This window comes from Argentina silus (genome assembly GCF_951799395.1).
Source record: "Argentina silus genome assembly, chromosome: X".
In the NCBI taxonomy this organism is placed as follows: domain Eukaryota; kingdom Metazoa; phylum Chordata; class Actinopteri; order Argentiniformes; family Argentinidae; genus Argentina; species Argentina silus.
In genome coordinates this window covers 42,903,172-42,924,512 of record NC_139653.1, presented here as the reverse complement: position 1 = coordinate 42,924,512, position 21,341 = coordinate 42,903,172, and the positions used below count along the sequence as shown (strand labels likewise).

The 21,341-nt window shown below is 44.4% G+C and overlaps 1 protein-coding gene across 1 annotated transcript in view; it reads right to left on the bottom strand.

The window, feature by feature from the left end:
• Nucleotides 1-21,341, bottom strand: part of arfgef3 (ARFGEF family member 3) — a 44,071-nt gene that overhangs the window by 7,879 nt on the left and 14,851 nt on the right. Inside the window, exons 13-31 of the mRNA XM_083694739.1 lie at nt 20,531-20,697; nt 20,155-20,320; nt 15,883-15,990; nt 14,308-14,523; nt 13,562-13,672; nt 12,953-13,103; nt 12,469-12,765; nt 9,882-10,015; nt 9,518-9,663; nt 9,042-9,221; nt 8,715-8,856; nt 7,956-8,078; nt 4,972-5,075; nt 4,532-4,676; nt 4,130-4,258; nt 3,696-3,872; nt 2,830-2,944; nt 1,434-1,536; nt 100-231 (exon numbers count right to left, since the gene is read on the bottom strand). Coding sequence (XP_083550865.1) covers nt 100-231; nt 1,434-1,536; nt 2,830-2,944; nt 3,696-3,872; nt 4,130-4,258; nt 4,532-4,676; nt 4,972-5,075; nt 7,956-8,078; nt 8,715-8,856; nt 9,042-9,221; nt 9,518-9,663; nt 9,882-10,015; nt 12,469-12,765; nt 12,953-13,103; nt 13,562-13,672; nt 14,308-14,523; nt 15,883-15,990; nt 20,155-20,320; nt 20,531-20,697 — 2,846 coding nt within the window. The remainder of the gene's footprint in view (nt 1-99; nt 232-1,433; nt 1,537-2,829; nt 2,945-3,695; nt 3,873-4,129; nt 4,259-4,531; nt 4,677-4,971; nt 5,076-7,955; nt 8,079-8,714; nt 8,857-9,041; nt 9,222-9,517; nt 9,664-9,881; nt 10,016-12,468; nt 12,766-12,952; nt 13,104-13,561; nt 13,673-14,307; nt 14,524-15,882; nt 15,991-20,154; nt 20,321-20,530; nt 20,698-21,341) is intronic.

The window sequence follows — 21,341 nt, the reverse complement described above, 5'->3', positions numbered from 1 at the left end:
CATGGCCCCAATCCTCCAGTACTGTGCCTCAGAAGTAATATCTAGTGTAGTATATATTGTAGTGTGTAGCATGTAGTGTGTAGCATGTAGTGTGCTGACCTGTTGGGCCATGGCCCTGATCCTCCAGTACTCTGCCTCGGCAGAGGCGGAGTGAGATGGAGCCGCTACCTTCACCTCACAGGCGTCACCAGAGAAACTGTCTGAACCGCTCCGGAAACACGCCAACAGGTTCTACAGGCCGGAGACACACACACATATGTTTAGAACATGCATGCATGCGCAAACACGCCGCGCGTGCGCACGCGTGGGCTCACGCACACACACACACACACACACACACACACACACACACACACACAGTCATAGATATGAACAGGAGAGTGAAAGTAACACACTATGGAACAAATGTTGTCAAGTTGGTCAGTTCTGAATGACAGTTATATAGACAAATTGTATAATCTAATACCATCTATAATGGTACTGTAAATGCAATGTATAACTACAGAGAGCAGAAATTAGTAGTACACTACGCTGTAGACCACTAGGAGTACACTAGAAGTTACTCTACTCCACTGTTTCAGTGTCAGACCCACATGAATGACCTGACTTGCATTCTGACCCCTTCACAACATTGATTTAATACCCCCGGTGGGCAGAGGTCATGTGTCAATATGCCTGGGAGCATGTACAGTTCATTACCATACATGTTCACAGATTGATACACTCTACTAACACAATATCCTTAATGGTGACATGCAACGTGTTCTTAAGAACCAAAGAGATAGAGTAATCCTTAGTAAGGTCACACTACATTCTCAGTCTGTTATCAGTAGTAATGCACCATGTATTAAAGTCCTGGTACGGCACAGTACATGTGTTCATGTTGCCAGCCCAGGGCAGGCTTTTCTCTGATCCCTGTAAAAGGCAGCGCCTCTAATCTGATAAGAAGATTATATTTTCTCTGTCAGATATTGCCCGGGCTGTTGCCACAGTCACGAAACCCATGAGGTACAAGTACACACAGTCGACAGGCAAGACCTAGGGCTGGGTGTCAACATATGTTTGACACACTCCATTGTGTTGGAGACCTGATCACAGTTTGGGTTAAAACATGTTTGTATTTACTCTGCAACTGTCATTCACTGACAAATGCTATGAAGCTAAATAATATGAGTTTATCAGGGCATTAGCAGAGAGAGCTTTTAGATCACTTTTCTACCACATCAGAATGGTGCTAGTACGGATTAGTCCATTAGAGGTTAGAGTAACAACACTGGACTGGTATGACCTGGGGTTGGTTGTGTGTGTGTGTGTGTGTGCGTGCGTGCGTGCGTGTCTGTCTGTCTGTCTGTCTGTCTGTCTGTCTGTCTGTCTGTCTGTCTGTCTGTCTGTCTGTCTGTCTGTCTGTCGCTGAGGTGAGGTGAGGTGTTTACCTTGACAGGCTCCAGGGTGACAGAGAAGGCGTCCTGCAGGGCACAGCATGCCAGCCTCCACATCTCCTCTGTAAAGACTGGGCCAACTGTCACCAGGACATACCTGACAAACAAGTAGACAAGTAGGCATGTCACCAACACTTCACAATCATAACTGCCTGGTACACAATGTAACACCTCTGAATCACAGCTAGGTCAAACATCTGCATATGCTTTGTAAGTACTTTCGTACTTAAACGAAAGTACTTACAGTGGAAACACTGAGGAACACATGCTACTGTACTATAAAGTCAGTTTATAAATGAGCTCAAACAAAAACACTGATGGTGTTAAAGGGAAAATAAAAGTGATGAGATTCTGTGAAACCCATTTCTGGCCTTACTGCACACCCAGACTTACTGTACACCCAGACTTACTGTACACCCAGACTTACTGCACACCCAGACTTACTGCACACCCAGACTTACTGTACACCAGACTTACTGCACACCCAGACTTACTGTACACCCAGACTTACTGTACACCAGACTTACTGCACACCCAGACTTACTGTACACCCAGACTTACTGCACACCCAGACTAACTGTACACCAGACTTACTGCACACCCAGACTTACTGTACACCCAGACTTACTGTACACCAGACTTACTGCACACCCAGACTTACTGTACACCCAGACTTACTGTACACCCAGACTTACTGCACACCCAGACTTACTGTACACCCAGACTTACTGTACACCCAGACTTACTGCACACCCAGACTTACTGTACACCAGACTTACTGCGCACCCAGACTTACTGTACACCCAGACTTACTGTACACCCGACTTACTGTACACCCGACTTACTGCACACCCTGACTTACTGTACACCCAGACTTACTGTACACCAGACTTACTGCACACCCAGACTTACTGTACACCAGACTTACTGCACACCCAGACTTACTGTACACCAGACTTACTGCACACCCAGACTTACTGTACACCCAGACTTACTGTACACTCAGACTTACTGTACACCCAGACTTACTGCACACCCAGACTTACTGCACACCCAGACTTACTGTACACCCAGACTTACTGCACACCCAGACTTACTGCACACCCAGACTTACTGTACACCCAGACGTAATCACTTCAATTCCTTCCAACTGAAACCTATTCAATAACCACATTTCACTATTACATCACAGTGCAAACAAAATGTTTTTTATTGGGGGGTTAATGCAGCTTACTACATAGAGAATATTAGAAAATGTTGCGTGTGTGTGTGCCTGTGCCTGTGCGTGTGTGTGTGTGTGTGTGCATGCGTTCGTCAGTGCGTGTGAGTGTACTGTATGTGTGTATGTGTGTGCGTGCCTGCACAAGTGTGTGTGTGTGTGTGTGCGTACCTGATGCAGGAGCAGCCCACTCTAGAGATGGTCTCCGCAGGCTCGGCTACACAGGCCACCAGCAGCTTAAACAGGTCCTTTAGCATCAGGTTGATCAGGTTCTCATAGCCGATATCTACAGACAGGAAGACACGCACAACACACTAGAGGGGGGCGGCAATGGTCAAACAGGAGACTGAGCGACTGAAGGCTGAATTCCAAATTCACACCTCACCCCTATGCCTTGGCTCTTCTGAATATCTGAGAGGACCAGGGGAGGCTGGTGGAGGTAGAAATCGGAGGATGGGCTCATTGTAATACATGGAATAGAATGAGGAATGGTATACCATGAGCCCGTCCTCCGATTTCTACCTCCATCAGCCTCCACTGGAGAAGATTGGACATAGAGTATATTGGCAATATGGTGAAATGTCCACCCAGTCAATCAGAGGACAAGATAGAGCTATCACAACATTGCAACACCTATTTAATCCTCTCAGATATACGCATAGGAGAACCTAAGGGTTAAAGGCCAGCAAATGACTTCCTGTGTCTACCCTTTCTGCCTGTATAAATGACAAAGGGCAGATATGTTACTCAAATCTCTCACCTACTGTATATGATAAACTTTGAATGTTTATGTGTGTTAAGGTTATGTGTTTAAGCTGTAAATCCTGTACACTACTGTAAGCCAGCCCATAATATTAACTAGTCCTTGACCAGGAGCATTATGCATAATGTCCACTCTATTCTCTTACTGCTGTACCTTAGTGGATGAAGATATGGACAATAAAATTATATTCTAATGATTTTGTGATGGCTATACCTCAGTGGATGAAGCTATGGACAATAAAGTTATATTCTAATGTATTTTGTGATGGCTGTACCTGAATGGATGAAGCTATGGACGTGTTCCACCACCAGCTCACAGGACAGACCAATGGCGTGCTTGAAGTTAGCCGCCGCGATATCCCAGTAAGAGTGGTCGCCATGACTACGCTGGAGCCACAGTGACATCACAGGAAGGAGGAGCTGGATGACAGAGAATATGGCGAAGCCAGGACCTGAGAAGAGGGAGAAAGAGCTCTGTTAGGATCTGAAAATGTAGTAATCAGTTAACCACTTGATGCTACTATCCTTAAATAAACACCCAGGCCATGTAAACAAGAAGCTTGAATCTAGATAGGCCTGTGATGTATCCCTCTCTGTCTCACCTGGTACCTTGGTATGTTGGTGACATCTTTGACTCACCTGGTAATGTTGATGACCTCTCTGACTCACTTGGTATATAGATGTCTCACCTGGTACATTTGAGACTCACCTGGTATGTTGATGACCTCTCTGAGCAGTTCAAACAGCAATTCCAGAGTGGGGGGCTGGTGCTGGCGAGGGCAGTTAGACACAGCAGCAGTCAGCTGCTCCAACAGCAGGATCCACACCTGGATCAGACCTGGGGACAACAGAATGGAATAGAACAAAATAGAATAAAATAATAAATAGTAAAGGACAATAAAGACAAACTCTTATGAGGTTTTACACAATGGGACAACATATTATAGTCCCTTGTGTGTAGTGTAGTGGTATAATTACAGTAGTATATGGTAAATAAATGGGTACAGTAGACTCATTTTATACACTGAAGTACAGACCAAGGTATAGATGTGTACTGTGTCAGGTAAGTCTAGTATAATAGGGAAGTGTAGTGGTATACTCTCTAGATCACCTGTGTCATCGTCAAACTCAGCCAAGACACAGTCCATCCCATCCTCACTGCTGACGGACCTCTCCTGCGCTCTCATTGGTAGGCTGGCTAGCCGCGCCCCCAGGAACACTGGCTTGGAGGGCATCTTGTAGATCTTAGCCAACAACTGCAGATCAACAGATCGTATAATGTCGGTCTTCAGTACAGTTCATGGGAAAGGTCATATTATGCAATTACTGATTGTAAATGTAATGTATTTGGTCAATTTGATTATAATTATAATGTTAAATTGTCTATGAATTACTTGACAAATAAAAGAGAAAAATATGATTCTCCATGACTTGAATTACATTATGCATTGAAGTTTATACATAATTTCTAGTGAGGCTGAAAAGCTGACTGATTTGAGAATGACACCCATTGGGAACAGCTCGGATAGCCCACAGAAGAAAGGTAACTACCTGGAAGCATTTCCTCAGGTAGTCCAGAGCGGGGAGACAAAGGTCAGTGGAGCTGTAGCCAGAGGCATGGACACAGTCCCCAATCTCCTTATAGTCCACTTCTCCTGGGTCGAAAAGCACCAGACTGACTCACAGACACTAAACTCACACCTCATTGACTATCTTACTGACTCCAGTTGATGAACTTTTACACAATTTACACATTTTCTTTTTATATCTGCCCTACATACAGCACTTTAAGATTCTAAGATTCTTTCCTGCAATAAGAAGTGTGCTACAAATTCAGGTTTGGAAATTAATCTGTTGTTGAAAGTGCCAGTAGTAGGCTTAATCTGTGGCCGGGAAACTACCCATAAATGTTGTGATATTTTTTTAACTATCATATAATGGCCTTCGAAATACTATCAACACAAATAAGATCCAATAATATGATCAGGGGGTTCAATATTCAGGGCTTAAACACAAAAGTGTCAATGTATGCGGATGATTCAATCTTTTTCCTAAATCCGCATTCTAGATTACTGCTAGGTTTTATTAAGGACTTGGACAATTTCGGTAGTCTCTCTGGATTAAAACCAAATTATGAAAAATGTATTATACTGTACTATGTATTGGATCACTGAAAGATACAACATTTTCATTACCATGCAGTTTACCAATAAAATGGGCTGAGAAGCAGTAGACATATATTCATTTTCATATTTTGTAGTGAGGAAACCGAAGCAATAGAACATCTCTTTTGGTATTTCCCCCCTCTGACTTTTGGTCTAACGTTCAGGAATGGCTGACAAAAAACAATATTAATCTAAAATAACCCGACAAAAAGCACTATTAGGTGACTTAGTATCTGACTGACAATCATTAAATCAACATAATCATACTCTTAGCAAAAACATTCATTTTTATCTTAAAATCTGTGCAGGCTCTAAGAATTGAAAGTTTTCACAGCACAATTGAAAAATATATGGAGGAAACCAAGAGAGGGTGGTATATCAAGAGATGTGGGATGGGCTGGGAGCAGCTGAGGGCTGGAATTAAAAAAGAAATCTAAAGATCTATACCAATTAAAATGAAAAATATCTTAGCATGTACAACAGGAAAAATACACAATTTACCATAATGGACATAATAATAATAACAACTACCTAACTACTACTTAACTACCAATAAGTACCTAGTAGATAATATATTTGTTATTACTGTTAAAATGAATAAAACAAACAAAGTGCTTAGGACCTCTGATGAGGGGGGTTGTAATTACATTTTTCCTTTTAGGGGAGGGTTGGGGCAGGGAGAAAAGGGATTAGAAATGATGGAAGCACCCTAACCCTAAGTAATATTATATTTTTTCAAAGCTGATAATAATAATAAATAAATAATAATAATCCATTCCTATATTTCTAACAGATCAAACGGATCCCATTTCCATGTAATATTCTCCTCCAGGGAGATCTGACTGTGTGTGTGTGTGTGTGTGTGTGTGTGTGTGTGTGTGTGTGTGTGTGTGTGTGTGTGTGCACGCGTGCGTGCGGGGTCATTGCAAGGCTGTTGCACAGAGCACATACACTCACCGAACACTTTATTAGGAACACTATACTAATACTGGATAGGGCCTTTTGCTCTCAAAACAGCCTAAATTCTTTGTGGCATTGATTCCACAAGATATTGAAAACATTCCTTTGAGATTCTGGTCCATGATGACATCACGTAATTCCTGCAGATTTTTCAGGTGCACTTTCAAGGTGTGAATCTCCCGTTCTACCGCATCTCAAAGGTGTTCTATTGGATTCAGATCCGGTGACTGGGAAGGCCACTGAAGAACACTGAACTCATTGTCATGTTCATGAAACCAGTTTGAGACAACTTTTGCTTTGTGACATGGTGCATTATCATGTTGGAAGTAGCCATTAAAAGATGGGTAAATTGTGGCCATGAAGGGATGCACATGGTCAGCAACAATACTCAAATAGGCTGTGGCATTCAAGCGATGATTGATTGGTATTAACAGGCCCAAAGTGTGCCAAGAAAACATTCCCCACACCATTACACCAACTCCACCAGCTTGGACTGTTGACACATGGCAGCTTGGGTCCATGGATTCATGCTGTTGGCATCAAATTCTGTCCTTACCATCTGTGTGCCTCAGCAGAAATCAAGATTCATCAGACCAGGGTACGTTTTTCCAGTCTTCAACTGTCCAGTTTTGATGAGCCTGTGCCCACTGCAGCCTCAGCTTTCTGTTCTTGGCTGATAGAAATGGAACCCGACGTGGCCTTCTGCTGTTGTAGCCCATCCGCCTCAAGGTTCGACGCGTTGTGCATTCTGAGATGCTTTTCTGCTCACCACAATTGTACAGAGTGGTTGTCTGAGATACCGTAGCCTTTCTGTCAGCTCAAACCAGTCTGGCCATTCTCCGTTGACCTCTCTCATCAACAAGGCGTTTCCGTCCACAAAACTGCCGCTCACTGGATGTTTTTTCTTTATTGTACCATTCTGAGTAAACTCTAGAGACTGTTGTGCGTGAAAATCCCAGGAGATCAGTAGTTTTAGAAATACTCAAACCAGCCCGTCTGGCACCAACAATTATGCCACGGTCAAAATCACTCAGATCACTTTTTTCCCCCATTCTGATGGTTGATGTGAACATTACCTGAAGCTGCTGGCCCGTATCTACACGATTTTATGCACAGCGCTGCTGCCACATGATTGGCTGATTAGATAATTGCATGAATGAGAAGGTGTACAGGCGCTCCTAATAAAGTTCTCGGTGAGTGTATAAGCCTGGGATAACAACGACTCAAACCAGGCCTTAGTGGAAAAAGCACAGGTGGAAAGTGCTGTGGGAGATTGATGTGAGGTAAAGCCAAAGGCTATGTACCATCTGTTTTCAACGGTATTGAAGGTCAGGTTGGATGCATTGGTCCACCAGACCTTTCGGGCATTTGGGCGAGAGTTTCTGGGAACGAGTCTACTGTCTGACTTACCTAAACCTTTGACGAACTTCATAAGGCACATGATGTAGTCGGTGGCTGCGTTGGCGAACACTTGTATGTTGTCTGTGTTGATAAAGGCTTCAAATACATCGAAAACTGGCGCCTGCGACTTCCCTACAGTAACAGCAAGGACAGTGAAAGAAGAGGAGGGGGTCAGAGAGAGGGCAGGGGTATCCTTACAGCACAGGTAGATAAAAGATCGAGAGTGGACCGGGAGATTGTGGATAAGGGAATAGAGACTAGGAAATAATATCTCTTGAGTATTGTTATCATAAGGCATCATTCTCCAGCAGGGTTCAGCTGTTGGTTGTGCAGTATTCTATGTCCCTGTGTCCCATACATATATATTTTTTAGGGCATTTCTGCTTTATTGGGATTGAGACAGTAGAGTTTGACAGGAAGTATGGGTGAGAGAGAGGAGGAATGACTTGCAAGATATGTATACATATACTTATACATATACTGCTACACTGCACTACTTATACTTATACTGCACTACTTATACTGCTCATATATTGCACTACCTGTATATATTGTTCACACTGCACTTTTCTGCTTTTTTGCACTTCTGGTTAGACGCTAACTGCATTTCGTTGTCTCTGTACTTGTACTCTGCACAATGACAATAAAGTTGAATCTAATCTAATCGAATCTAATGTCGAGAGTCAGAATCGAACCAGGAAACGTAGCTTAGTAGCTTAGTGTGCTACGACACATTTAACAAGAGCAGCCTACAGTATGTATATTTACCCATAGAATATTCTCCTATCAAGTAGTCCTTCATGTCAGTCTTGTTGCCATGGACGGTCCTCAGGGCAGAGAAGAGAGGTCTCCACCCAGACTGGATCTGTGGAGAACACATTTCCACCAGCTCCCCTATGGACGTGATTACCTGACAGACAGACAGACAGACAGACAGACAGACAGACAGACACATACACAGTTAACAAATGCATGTGTGTGTGTGTGTGTGTGTGTGTGTGTGTGTGTGTGTGTGTGTGTGTGTGTGTGTGTGTGCGCACGTATGTGTTTGTGCATTTGTTTCCAGTGTGTGCGTGCATGTGTGTGTCTCCTCACCTGGTCCTGTACGTCTTCGTCACACAGTTCCAGCTGCATGATGTGTTCGAAGGGCCGGAACAATGCCTCATTGAAGTGGAAGTGAGGAAGTTCCGCCCAGCTGGTCAGTACTTCCATCAGCACATCGTGGATGAAGGACACAGCCTTCTGGGATACATGGCGTTCTTTGTGACAGGCCGCCTGGCAGGGTACAGAGAAAAAAACATGTAGAATTGTGTAAATTTGGGGGGGGAAAATGGTTGAATCCTAGTATTATTTTTTTTTAATAGTTTTAGTTTTTACTTTAAAGATGTATCCTTCCTTCCTTGAAGAAGTACAATGATCTGACATGACTTGACTAGTCGTGAAAAGCTTACACTGACCAATCCAATCATTTTAGACCAGTGATTCCTCCAAGGAGGGGAGGAAGGAAGTATGCACTTTTAGAGTATTTGAGCAAAGCCCGGTGAAAGCTGCAGAGGAGCTGCGGTTCCTACCTCCACCAGGTGAGGCGCCACCACGCTCCAGGCTCTCATCATGTGCAGTAGAGGTCTGGTCTTGTTCCTGACAATACGCAGCATGGCCTCGCCCAGACGGAACAGATGCAGGGCGCTCCGTCTGTCCATAGTAGATTTGGCCTCACCTAGAGACGGAGGGACAGCAATGGGATCACATTTTATACAGTACATGTTACATGAGCAGCGTTGGATTAATCATTGTTCACTAATGGATATTAGGTAAAGGTTATGGAGAAGTCACCTGTCTCAGTAGCTTAGTCACCCGTCTGTTGGTGTGTGTGTGTGTGTGTGTGTGTGTGTGTGTGTGTGTGTGTGTGTGTGTGTGTGTGTGTGTATGTGGTACCTGGCATTGCTAGGGAGTAGTCTCCTGTTTCAGTAACAGAGTCAAACAGCTGGGACTGGGATGCCCTCCTTAGCTGGTGCAGGAAGCCAACCAGCCCAACTAGGTTCAGCTTGCTGGCAGCATCCTCAAACAGCCTGTGGAGACAGACAGACAGAAGATAAACCTCTGTCAACAAATATTGACAAAATAATAATAAATAAATAATATATAAACCTCTGTCACCTCATATACTGTACACAAGGTCCTTCATATGAGACACAGTCAGTTCATTGTGAACAAACACTGCTGTTACTCCTGTATGGAAATTATGTTGTTTTATTTATTTGTGCTGTGTTGTTGTGTCTTGTGTCTATTGTTTCGTTTGGCCTGCCCAACTGCTCCTTTTGGGGATGAATAAAGTATTTCTAATTGAATTAAAAACACCTTCTGTACACAATAACTCTCACATGAGAGACAAGGGCCCTAATTCAATCAATCACAGTTGATGAACATGATTCCTCTTGCTCAGCAGTAATGAATGTGTGGATTCACATCCAGAACAAAACATAAAAACAAAACTGTCTACAGTGTGTACTGAAGTAAAGACCGAAAAGTCATGCTGCGTTGAGCACTCTTGTCCTGTTCAATCAACCTTGTAGCTTATATACATGTACAGCAATGTCAACTTCATTTCAAATCCAACATCTTCCTTGCTGGACTAGAAGAATCATATTTTTTAATTTTCCTTGAACCCTGATATCTGGAATGAGTTGAAATGGGGCCAATGCAACCAAGATCAACTGCTTTGGTTAAGACTCAAATACAAACTTGCTTCATAAACATGTTATTCATCATGATGAAAGTCACAACCATCTCACTGCACTCTGTGGGGGAGCTGGCTACAAAGCCTAGGACGATCCTGGGAGAGTGGTGTGCTTAAGTGCTTTGGGTGGTAGACTGTTTATTTTAGGATGATTACATTTGTGTTGTTGTTCTTTGTTGTTGTTGGACCTTCTGTTTGTTAATAATTGCAATAAAAATATAGTGGAACATTAGACAATGTAGAAAGAACTCATAGGGCAAAACAAAAAATTAACAAATTAAACAGTAATGAAAAGAGTAGCACAAATGAAAAATAAATGTTAATAAATGTCTCTAAAAGCAGAGATGAGTCCAAGCCAATTAGAGCTCCATGTTAAGTATTTATTTACGCTGCTGTGGGACTACTTTAGGACAGTGGAACATCTGTCAGAGAAAACAGCTTTTATTCTTATTCCTAAAAGCAGCAGCCCAGTTCTTATATAAGCAGACTAGAGCCACAGCTTAGCCATCATGTGCTGCTTCTCCAGAAGAAAGAGAGAGCTTCTCACTCGGATGATAGACCATGTGACTTGTGAACAATCAAGAGCAGGGAGCCACACTGGGAAACGGCTGTTAAGAATCAAATAACTGTCGATCTGCACTTTGTACGCAAATCTGTTGAAAGGGAGAGACTGTACTCTATCACATTATCTACAATTAATGTAAACAAATTACCTACTCATGTGTTTACAGAGGGTGTCGGTCGACACTGCCGACAACTGCTGAACAAAAGAAATGACGTCTAGTTGCCACTTTCGGGGTGTCATGCACCTCCTGAACTTTCTTATGTTGCTGACGCTATCACAGATCGTTTGAGACAAGGCGAGCAACACTTAGTTTTTGTCAAGAGATGATATGTCGAGCGACACATATACACTCACTGAGCACTTTATTAGGAACACTATACTAATACTGGGTAGGGCCTCCCTTTATTAGGAACACTATACTAATACTGGGTAAGGCCTCCCTTTATTAGGAACACTATACTAATACTGGGTAGGGCCTCCCTTTGCTCTCAAAACAGCCTCGATTTTTCGTGGCATTGATTCCACAAGATGATGGAAACATTCCTTTGAGATTCTGGTCCATGATGACATGGGTACATCACGCAATTCCTGCAGATTTTTCAGCTGCACTTTCAAGCTGTGAATCTCCCGTTCTACCACATCCCAAAGGTGTTCTATTGGATTCAGATCTGGTGACTGGGAAGAACACTGAACTCATTGTCATGTTCATGAAACCAGTTTGAGACGACTTTTGCTTTGTGACATGGTGCATTATCATGCTGGAAGTAGCCATTAGAAGATGAGTAAATTGTGGCCATGAAGGGATACACATGGTCAGCAACAATACTCTAATAGGCTGTGGCATTCAAGCGATGATTGATTGGTATTAACAGGCCCAAAGTGTGCCAAGGAAACATTTCCCACACCATTACACCACCTCCACCATGAGAAGGTGTACAGGTGTTCCTAATAAAGTGTTCGGTGAATGTATATGTGTCCTTAATTGAGGGCAGTGTTCTGCCTCAGGCAAGAGCCCATCTAAAGGAATATTGTATAGCACCGCCCCCTGGTGGCCACTCGCTGTACATGGGCTACTGTTTCTCACTGACTTGTAAACAAACATACATTACAACAGTCAGTCTAGTAAAACTACAACTATATGCTATTCCAAGGATTAGTCCAGGGACACTTCTATACCCTGCCAGTCTGTCTAGAGAGTGTATACTCCTTAGGTGCCCTACCTGTCAGCCTGAGTGGACAGTGTACAGACAGCCTTAGCAGCACTGGTCCCAGTCATCAGACTGCCACCGCGCAGGTCCATACCCCTCCCTCTGCTGCTCTCCCTCAGGAGCTCCTGGATGGAGAGGGGCTGGATGACTGGGTGGCTGAGGGCCAGGTCTGTGGTGTCCAGGCTGGGCTCACCGCTCAACTCCAGCCCCAGGTCTACGGCCTGCTGGGCCTGTGTGATGGTCATGGTGGGCTGGGAGCTGCCGTCGCTGAAGTGGGTGTGTTCCAGTGAGCTGACGTACTCACTCACCCTGGGCAAAAAGAGAGAGAGAGGTAGCGGATTAGTTCAGTGTGTCAATAACTGATTTTGTGTCATTCACTGATGAGGGTGTTAGTAGTAAATTCAGAAATTATCCTCTTGGAGCACAGCAAAAGTGTGTGTGTGTGTGTGTGTGTGTGTGTGTCCATGTGTACGTGCCTGCGTGCGTGTGTTTGTACCTGAAGACATGGGGCCAGCAGTCCTGGTTGTGGCTACCCATCTCCAGGCCCACGTTGAGGATGGCATCCATACAGAGGACGTGGGCTGTGTGAAGCTTCACCCCCTGAGGACGCGCCATCTGCTCCAACCTGTGCTCCACACGCTGCTTGACTGGGAAACCATCATCGAAGACATTAAAGGTGCAATCTGTAACAAAGCGGGCTCCCTGACACCTTTGAGTAAACAGCTGAGGGATGTGGCTGGAGAAATGTAACCACTCTCAATTTCATAGACAGACCTATGGATGCAAGGGCTGACCATCCATGGTCATATAGTTTTAACCATATTTTGAAGCTATACAGTATTTGTTTACAATTGAATTGTTTACAAGCAATGGCGTAAAACAAACTTATATTTTGGGTTCTGATGTACAGTTGAACTAAGCACATGAGGCATTCATAAGTTATATTCTTCAATAATCAATGGCTATATATCATACATTTAAAACTCCAATTACAGACTGCCCCTTTAAGTAGACATGATTATACTGTATGTTAAATGTATCTTATAGTTTATGAGGCCTGTGTGTGTGTGTGTGTGTGTGTGTGTGTGTGTGTGTGTGTGTGTACCTTGTGTGATGGTATCTCCTGACTCGCCCAGTTCTCTCTCCTCCTTGTCCTCCTGCACACACGACGCCGCTGCCATCTGGGCCAGGGCCGAGGCACAATTGGCAGCCACACCTGAGGAACAAACAAACACAGACACAGACACAGACACAGACACAGACACACAGACACAGACACAGACACACAGACACAGACACAGACACAGACACAGACACAGACACAGACACACACACACACACACACAGGGTTATAAATATTTATTAGTGTGGATGGTAATTAAAGATTAGCAGGGTATGAAGCTTCTGCACCTGTTATTGTGTGCTTAGCCAATGGCAGGGTCTGATGGTAATGTGAGGGTTGGAGCACTATTGTGACCATTTCAACATTATTATTACTGCCTATTTTGGGGGAATATTTCATTGGCTACATACATAGCCTATTAAATTAAAACGTAAATTGACAGAACATCTCTGTCACTAAAAACCTTAAAATCCCTGTTTGGGGATTACAGTCGGGCATTATCCCTAGCCATCTGTGTTGGGTTCCATGGTGCTGGGGTCCATCATGCTGTGTTACCTAAGGCATTCTCCCTAGGGCACAGCTGTAGTGTGTAGTGTGTAGTGTGTAGTGTGTTACCTATGGCACAGCTGTAGTGTGTAGTGTGTTACCTACCTAGGGCACAGCTGAGTCCTTGCTGAAGTGTGGACTGCAACATTGCTGTAGTGTGTACTGTGTACTGTGTTACCTACCTAGGGCACAGCTGAGTGCTGCAGCCTTGCGGAGGCCGTCCAGGCTGAGACAGATGGTGTCTCTCTCTCTCTGGCTCTGTTCCTTTAACCCCTCGGCTCCCAGGATGAACGCCAGCCCCTTGGAGCTGCCAGCCATGCGCCCCGTCAAGGGAGTAGACAGGGTGTCAATCAGGTTCTTCCAACAGCCAATCAGAATGTACCGGGCAAACACCATGCCTGGGACACAAAAATATGTTAACTGCTTTAATAGTTTTGTGTGAAGTGCATTGCATTGCATTTATGTTAAAAATATGTAAAGTTTGATTGATTGATTGACAGTTACCGCACCAATAGGGTGGAGTTAGAATATGTGCATTGTTCCAATATGAACACTAGCATACCTCATAGAATGAATCCAGCATTGGTCGTATTGGTAGTGCATTCTAGGTGGTACTCTCTACGAGTGTGGACATTGGAACATAATCAGAGTATCGACAGTATCTATACACCTATGGGACCACTTTCCCAAACACAGATTAAGCCCAATCCTACACTAAAAAATGGAGAGATTCTACATTGAGAGTGTGTGTTTGTCCAGGACTAGACTTAATCTTCTCAGGGTTGAGGTTCCTTTGGTCTCCACCAAATTGGGTAAATCCGCTTTTAGTTTTGGTACACCTCACTACTGGAACAATCTACAGAGTACATTACAGTTGGTTGTTCTGGTGTCGCCCAGGCAATTTAAATTGTTGATTAACATTTTTAAATTAAAAAGGTTTTTCTTGATTGTGTTTTATAATGTCATTTGGTATGATGTATGGTTGTAAAGTGTGTGTATGCAGGGCTCCCTTGTAGAAGAGACCTTGGTCTCAATGTGACTACCCTGCAAACAGGAGTGGCCAGGACTGGGGGTTGGTGCGATGCAATGTGAATAAAAACACCATCCAGGAGATGTGTTTGCCCCTCAGGGCGTTTGCCCCTTTTCACCCTCCACACAGCTGACACCAGTAGAGGTAGAGAGCTGGGAGATTTGCCATAGCAACACAGTGGATTGACGATGGCAAGCCTTCCGTTCCCAGTGGTACTAAAGGAGAGAATGAAAGGGAACAGCAGATGCTGGGGAATGACTCTCTCTCTCTTCTAGCCCCATCCCTCATCCCCTCCCTCCCTTCTTCATCCCTCACTTAAAGCTACAAAGGAAGGACATCATCCCCCGTTCTTCAGAGAAGAGCAGTAGATGGGGACTGACATCATTCTAGTCCCTGTGTGATGCATGGAGGACCACCTCTACTCTTTTAATACTCGGAATAGAATATAATGGGTGGCATCTCTCCCTCATTGTCTTAATACTATGTCACTGTCAGGGGAGGCGGGTGGGGGTAAAGATCGGTTGACAGGCTCGGAATGGAACAGAATGAGGAGGATTTGACACCACACGTGTTTGATACCATTCCTCATTCTGTTCTATGCATTACAATGAGCCTGTCCTCTGATTTCTACCTCCACCAGCCTCCCCTGGTCACTGTGTGATGACAGCCTGCTCCTGCTATCCTAACACCATGGGAGGAAGGGTAGCTGACAGTGCCAGTCCAGTACCTGCCATCAGGTTGTCACTGCCAGTCCTGTCACAAGTGAAGGGCGACTGTTTCGAGGCCTTGTGGATCAGCTGACCACCGATGGCACTATTGCCCAGTCCATCAATGTCTGCACAGAGAGAGGTGAGAGAAAGAGTTAATTAAGAGCGAGAGAGACAGAGAGAAAGAGAATTAATAAATTAATGAATGAATTAACCCTTTCTACACCATGCCCTCTAGGGGCCATTTTCACCTGGTTTTTACTGTTCTTATATAAATGTGGATATATCAAAAAGTAAACATGTTACAAGTATGGTTGAATGCTTGATTAGAAGAGAACAACTGTACCATTCATAATAGTCAATAACAAACAACATGTGTCTGAGCAGTAATACAAAGTTCTTATATTATCAATAAGAAAAATAAGACACAAAAAGAAAATGTGCCTTATAATGTTGTATTTTATTGATTGTATCACCAACATAGACATGTATGAAGCAAAATCTTATTTTGAGTGGTACCCATACATGTTGCCAACACATGCTAAACGTTTGAAGTAAATATATTTAGGCATTACAGTTGTCAAATCCAATCAAATCAAAATGTATTTGTCACTTATATTGCATACAGTTGTAATAGACAAAGTGAAATGTTTTGGGATCTTGCTCCACGCTCAACAACAGCAGCAACAACAATTCAATAATAAGTTTAAAAAAAAAAAAGTGCAGATAAAGTGACAATAGTACTAGTGCAATAATAATAATGCAGGCGGGTTAGGCGGGGGCGTTGAGCGGTCTTATGGCCTGGGGGTAGAAACTGTTCCATAGCCTGTTGGTCCGGGTCTGGATGCTCTGGTACCTTTTGCCAGAAGGCAGCAAAGAGAACAGGGCGTAGCTGGGGTCCCTGATGATCTTCCCAGCCTTGCGCTTGCACCGAGTAGAGGTCCTGAATGGCTGGTAGCTTGCGGCCCGTGATGTACTGGGCCGTTTTCACCACCATCTGAAGAGCCTTATGGTCAAGGGTGGTGCTGCTGCCATACCAGGTCGTGATACAGCCAGTCAGGATACTCTCTGTGGTGCATCTGAAGTTTGTTTGTAAGAATCTGGGGGTCCAATTCAAATTTCCTCAGCCGCCTGAGGAAAAACAGGCGCTGGCGCACCGTCTTGATCATGGCGTGAGTGTGGTGTGGCCATGTTAAGTCCTCGATGATGTGGACACCAAGGAACTTGAAGCTGCAGCCCCTCTCCACTGCAGCCCCGCTGATGTGGATGGGGGCGAGGTCTCCCGCCTTCTTCCTCCTGACGTCCACGATCAGCTCCTTGGTTTTGGTGTCATCAGTGAACTTTATGATAGAGTTGGAGCAGTGCGTGGCCATGCAGTCGTGGGTGAACAAGGAGTACAGTAGAGGGCTGAGCACACAGCCATGAGGAGCCCCTGTTGAGAGTCAGAGTGAATGAGGTGATGCTGCCTACCTTCACCACCTGGGGTCTGCCTGTCAGGAAGTCCAGGATCCAGTTACACAGGGAGGTGTTGAGACCCAGGTCCCTGAGCTTGGTGGCGAGCTTGGAGGGGTCAATGATGTTGAATGCTGAGCTGTAGTCGATGAACAGCATTCTCACGTAGGTGTCCCTCTTGTCCAGGTGGGATAGGGCGGTGTGCAGGGCGTAGGCGATGGCGTCGTCTGTGGATCTATTGGGGCAGCACGCAAACTGAAGAGGGTCCAGAGTGGCAGGTAATGATGAGTTGATGTTAGACTTAACCAGCTTCTCTGAGCTGACAGCTGGTGGGCGCATACTCTGAGGACACGGCCAGGGATGCCGACAGCTTTGTGGGTGTTGACGCGCGTAAAAGCCTTCCTCACGTTGGCCGTGTTGATTGCTAGCACATTTGTCCTCGCGAGCAGCGAGGGCCTTGATGGGGTCACAGTGTTGCTGCCATCGAACTGAGCATAGAAGTTGTTGAGCTTGTCTGGTATTGCAGCATCCTTACACAAGCTGTCAGCTTTGTCTATAGTCTGTCATAGTCTGTAGTCTGGGCCACATACCTCTCACATCAGCGCCCTGGTACAGTGTTTTGACCGTGCCTCTGTAATTCCTTCTTGCGGTCTTGATGGCCCTGTGCAGATAGCCTCTCGATTTCTTGTATTCTTCGAAATCGCCGGAGTTGATTGCATTAGTCCGTGCTTTTAACAGAGCACGGATCACCATTAACCCAAGGCTTCTGGTTAGGGTAAGTCCGAACAGTGACAGCGGGAACAGTGTCTGTGTAATCATTGATGTTGTTGTTGTCCTTGCATACATTCCTGTCCATAGAATTGAAGCAGTCCTGCAGCATAGAGTCCGATTGGCTACTCCAGCGCTGGATCGTCCGCGTCACAGGTGATGTTTGAGGAAAATTGCCCCTTTCCTGTGGTTGATAAAAGCTTACCTTGATAAATGTTAAAATCACAGGTATAGCCATTTCTGGAGTCAGCCAAAACAAAAAGCTTGAAGCCCCCATTTGGTGGGCTTGGCATTGATGTACTGCTTGAGGCTGATCCGGCTCTTTGATGCCACCGTTCACTCGTCAACGGAGAGTTGTTGATGAGGGTGGTGGAAGGCCCCGCATGTCGCAATGATGTCATCAAGCAGGGGACGGATGCGGAAGAGGCGGTCGTATCCAGGTGTCCCCTTCTTACCAGCCTGTGCTGGCTCCAGTAGAGATAGACAGCGCTGGTCCTCAGTAGCCCCATGTATAAAATCTAAAACCACTCCTCAATAAACCATTACTGTTAACACTGCATATTACAAAATTATTCAAAAGTTTAATTGTATATGACAGCAACTATCCAACTATCCTGAGCAAGGATGCATCAAGTGGTCAACATAACTGCTACTATATCATTACAGTCCCTCTCTTCACAGAATGCTACTTCCATTATTACCTGCAGAAAGCCACTAGGCTAGCTGCACACAAGTTCATGTTGCATCCCTCCAATGCCAATATGAAAGACGCGCGTAAACATAGCTAGCATGAAGGCGCATCAATTCAGCTAGCTGGCCACTTGAATAACTGTACATCTGAGTAATTTTAGCAAGCCAATAAATGTATCGTTTTACCCATACTAGTCTGACAGTATAATACTGGCTGGCGAAACATAATCTGTAGTAAATTAATGCATGTTCAATTCACTTAAGTATCAAGAAGCGGGTCCAATCCATCCAGGAACGCCGCTCCAGATAGAAAGTGCTGCAGCTCCTCACGCATGCACTAGTTGACTGATGCTGAACCTGAGGATGATGGATAGCTTGTACGTGCAGTGTGCTCAAATAGATATCGTAGAGAGAGAGAGAATCAGAATTGCACCACAACAAATGCTCTTCCACTAAGATGCTAAACATCAGGAAACAGTTAGTCTGTCCGCAATACACCCTCAACAATCCGCAACGCGCGACACTGATGCCAAGGCACAGGAACGCAAGTGAAACCCACACACGTAGGTAGCTTGCAGTAGCTTGTTTGTGATACCTCTTACTGTCAGTCATGTTGTAGCATTTTAGCAAGCATTGAGAGTGTCCATGCCAACATAGCCAGGACATGTTGTACACCAAATACAAGTAATATGATTAGGCATTTACGCGAGGTGTTGGGTGTGTGAGCATGTCCGTGTGAGCATTATGTCCGTGAGGGTGGTCATTGCGAACAAGGAGACATAGCAACATATTGTCAAGTTGAATCACCCTCAAAACCGTGAGATAAACAAAACATAGTCAGTACTTAATTATTTGAGTAGTAGTTTGCTTTTTCTTTCATGTATTTTCTTACGAGTTATCAGAAAATGTATGTATTTGTTTCTATCCGGAAGTGATCTGCGTTTATATTTGTTAAGTGAGCATACAAATAAACTATTATACTGTTAAATATGCAACAATTGGAATTTATATTCTTATCCCTATATGAGACCACAGTTTTTTAAGATGAAGAGCTGAGCTGCTATTTATTGTCCGACACTGGAGGACGTGTGAAAGTCAATACCGAGAGGGCTAATTGACAGCCTGTTGATTTATGGCCCTAGCTGCCAGAAAGTGTAGCTGTTAATGATCTCATTGGCTGTGTTAGCAAGCTAAAACGCAAAACATGGCACTGAGGTGGGAATTTTGTCTAATTTCCAGTGTTTCAATTTCAAATAGAACGTAAAGTAGTATATAAAAGAATTTGGGACGCCCGCGTCTGAACCAGTAGGGAGCTGTGTTGAAAGGGTTAATAAGTGTGTGTGTGTGTGTGTGTGTGTGTGTGTGTGTGTGTGTGGTTGTACCAGAGAGCATGGTGATGAGGGGCAGGCAGTGTTCCTCAGGTGCCCCCCAGTATCCTGCCTCCCCCAATAGGTTCCTGTCCAACACCTGGTGGTACAGCTCTTCTATCCAGGCCTGAGACAAGACCACCAACACCCCACTGCTCTGGATGTGGCGCACAAACTCCTTCTGCACAGGAAAATAGAATAGAATAGAATAGAACAGGATAGAATATAATAGAACAGAATATAATATAATAGAACAGAGCAGAGCAGTGTGTGGCTGTGTGTGTGTGTGTGTGTGTGTGTGTGTGTGTGTGTGTGTGTGGCTGTGTGTGTGTGTGTGTGTGTGTGTGTGTGTGTGAGTGTGGGTGTGTATGTGTGTGTGCGTGTTCCTCACCAGGCTGACCAGCGGGGGCATGGGTCTCCTACGGTAGTAGTCACAGCAGCAGAGTTTGAGGTTGAGGAGCAGGGCGTAGTAAGACACCAGGTACAGACCGTCTGCGTTCATCAGAGCCTGGCAGTTCAGGTTCTCACCTGCCTCGAACCCTGGGGAGTGGATACCACCTGGGGGGGGAGAGTGGTGAGGGTCTCAGAAAGATGGAATACAGAAGAAATTTGGACAATTGCTCTTTAACCCTAACCAGAAGACTATGCCTAAACCATTCTAGAAAACTACATATATCACTCTGGACACATTAATGTAAGGTAGGAGACTTTATTTGCAAAATAGTATATACAGTAATCATGATGATATCAGTGATACTACAAGCATTTGCAGCATTATCCCAAACCCCATTTGATCATTTGGTAAACATACTGTACACATGAACCAATACTGTTAGTGTCTCCTGTACCATAGAGAACTCTGTGAATTGACTGACTACACCACATAAACCAATACTGTTAGTGTCTCCTGTACCATAGAGAACTCTGTGAATTGACTGACTACACCACATAAACCAATACTGTTAGTGTCTCCTGTACCATAGAGAACTCTGTGAATTGACTGACTATACCACATAAACCAATACTGTTAGTGTCTCCTGTACCATAGAGAACTCTGACTGACTACACCACATAAACCAGTACTGTTAGTGTCTCCTGTACCATAGAGAACTCTGACTGACTACACCACCCAAGGTAAACACAGTGTGACATTCTCCCACACCCTATATTCGCAGGTCACATGAATAATCACAATGGCCTAC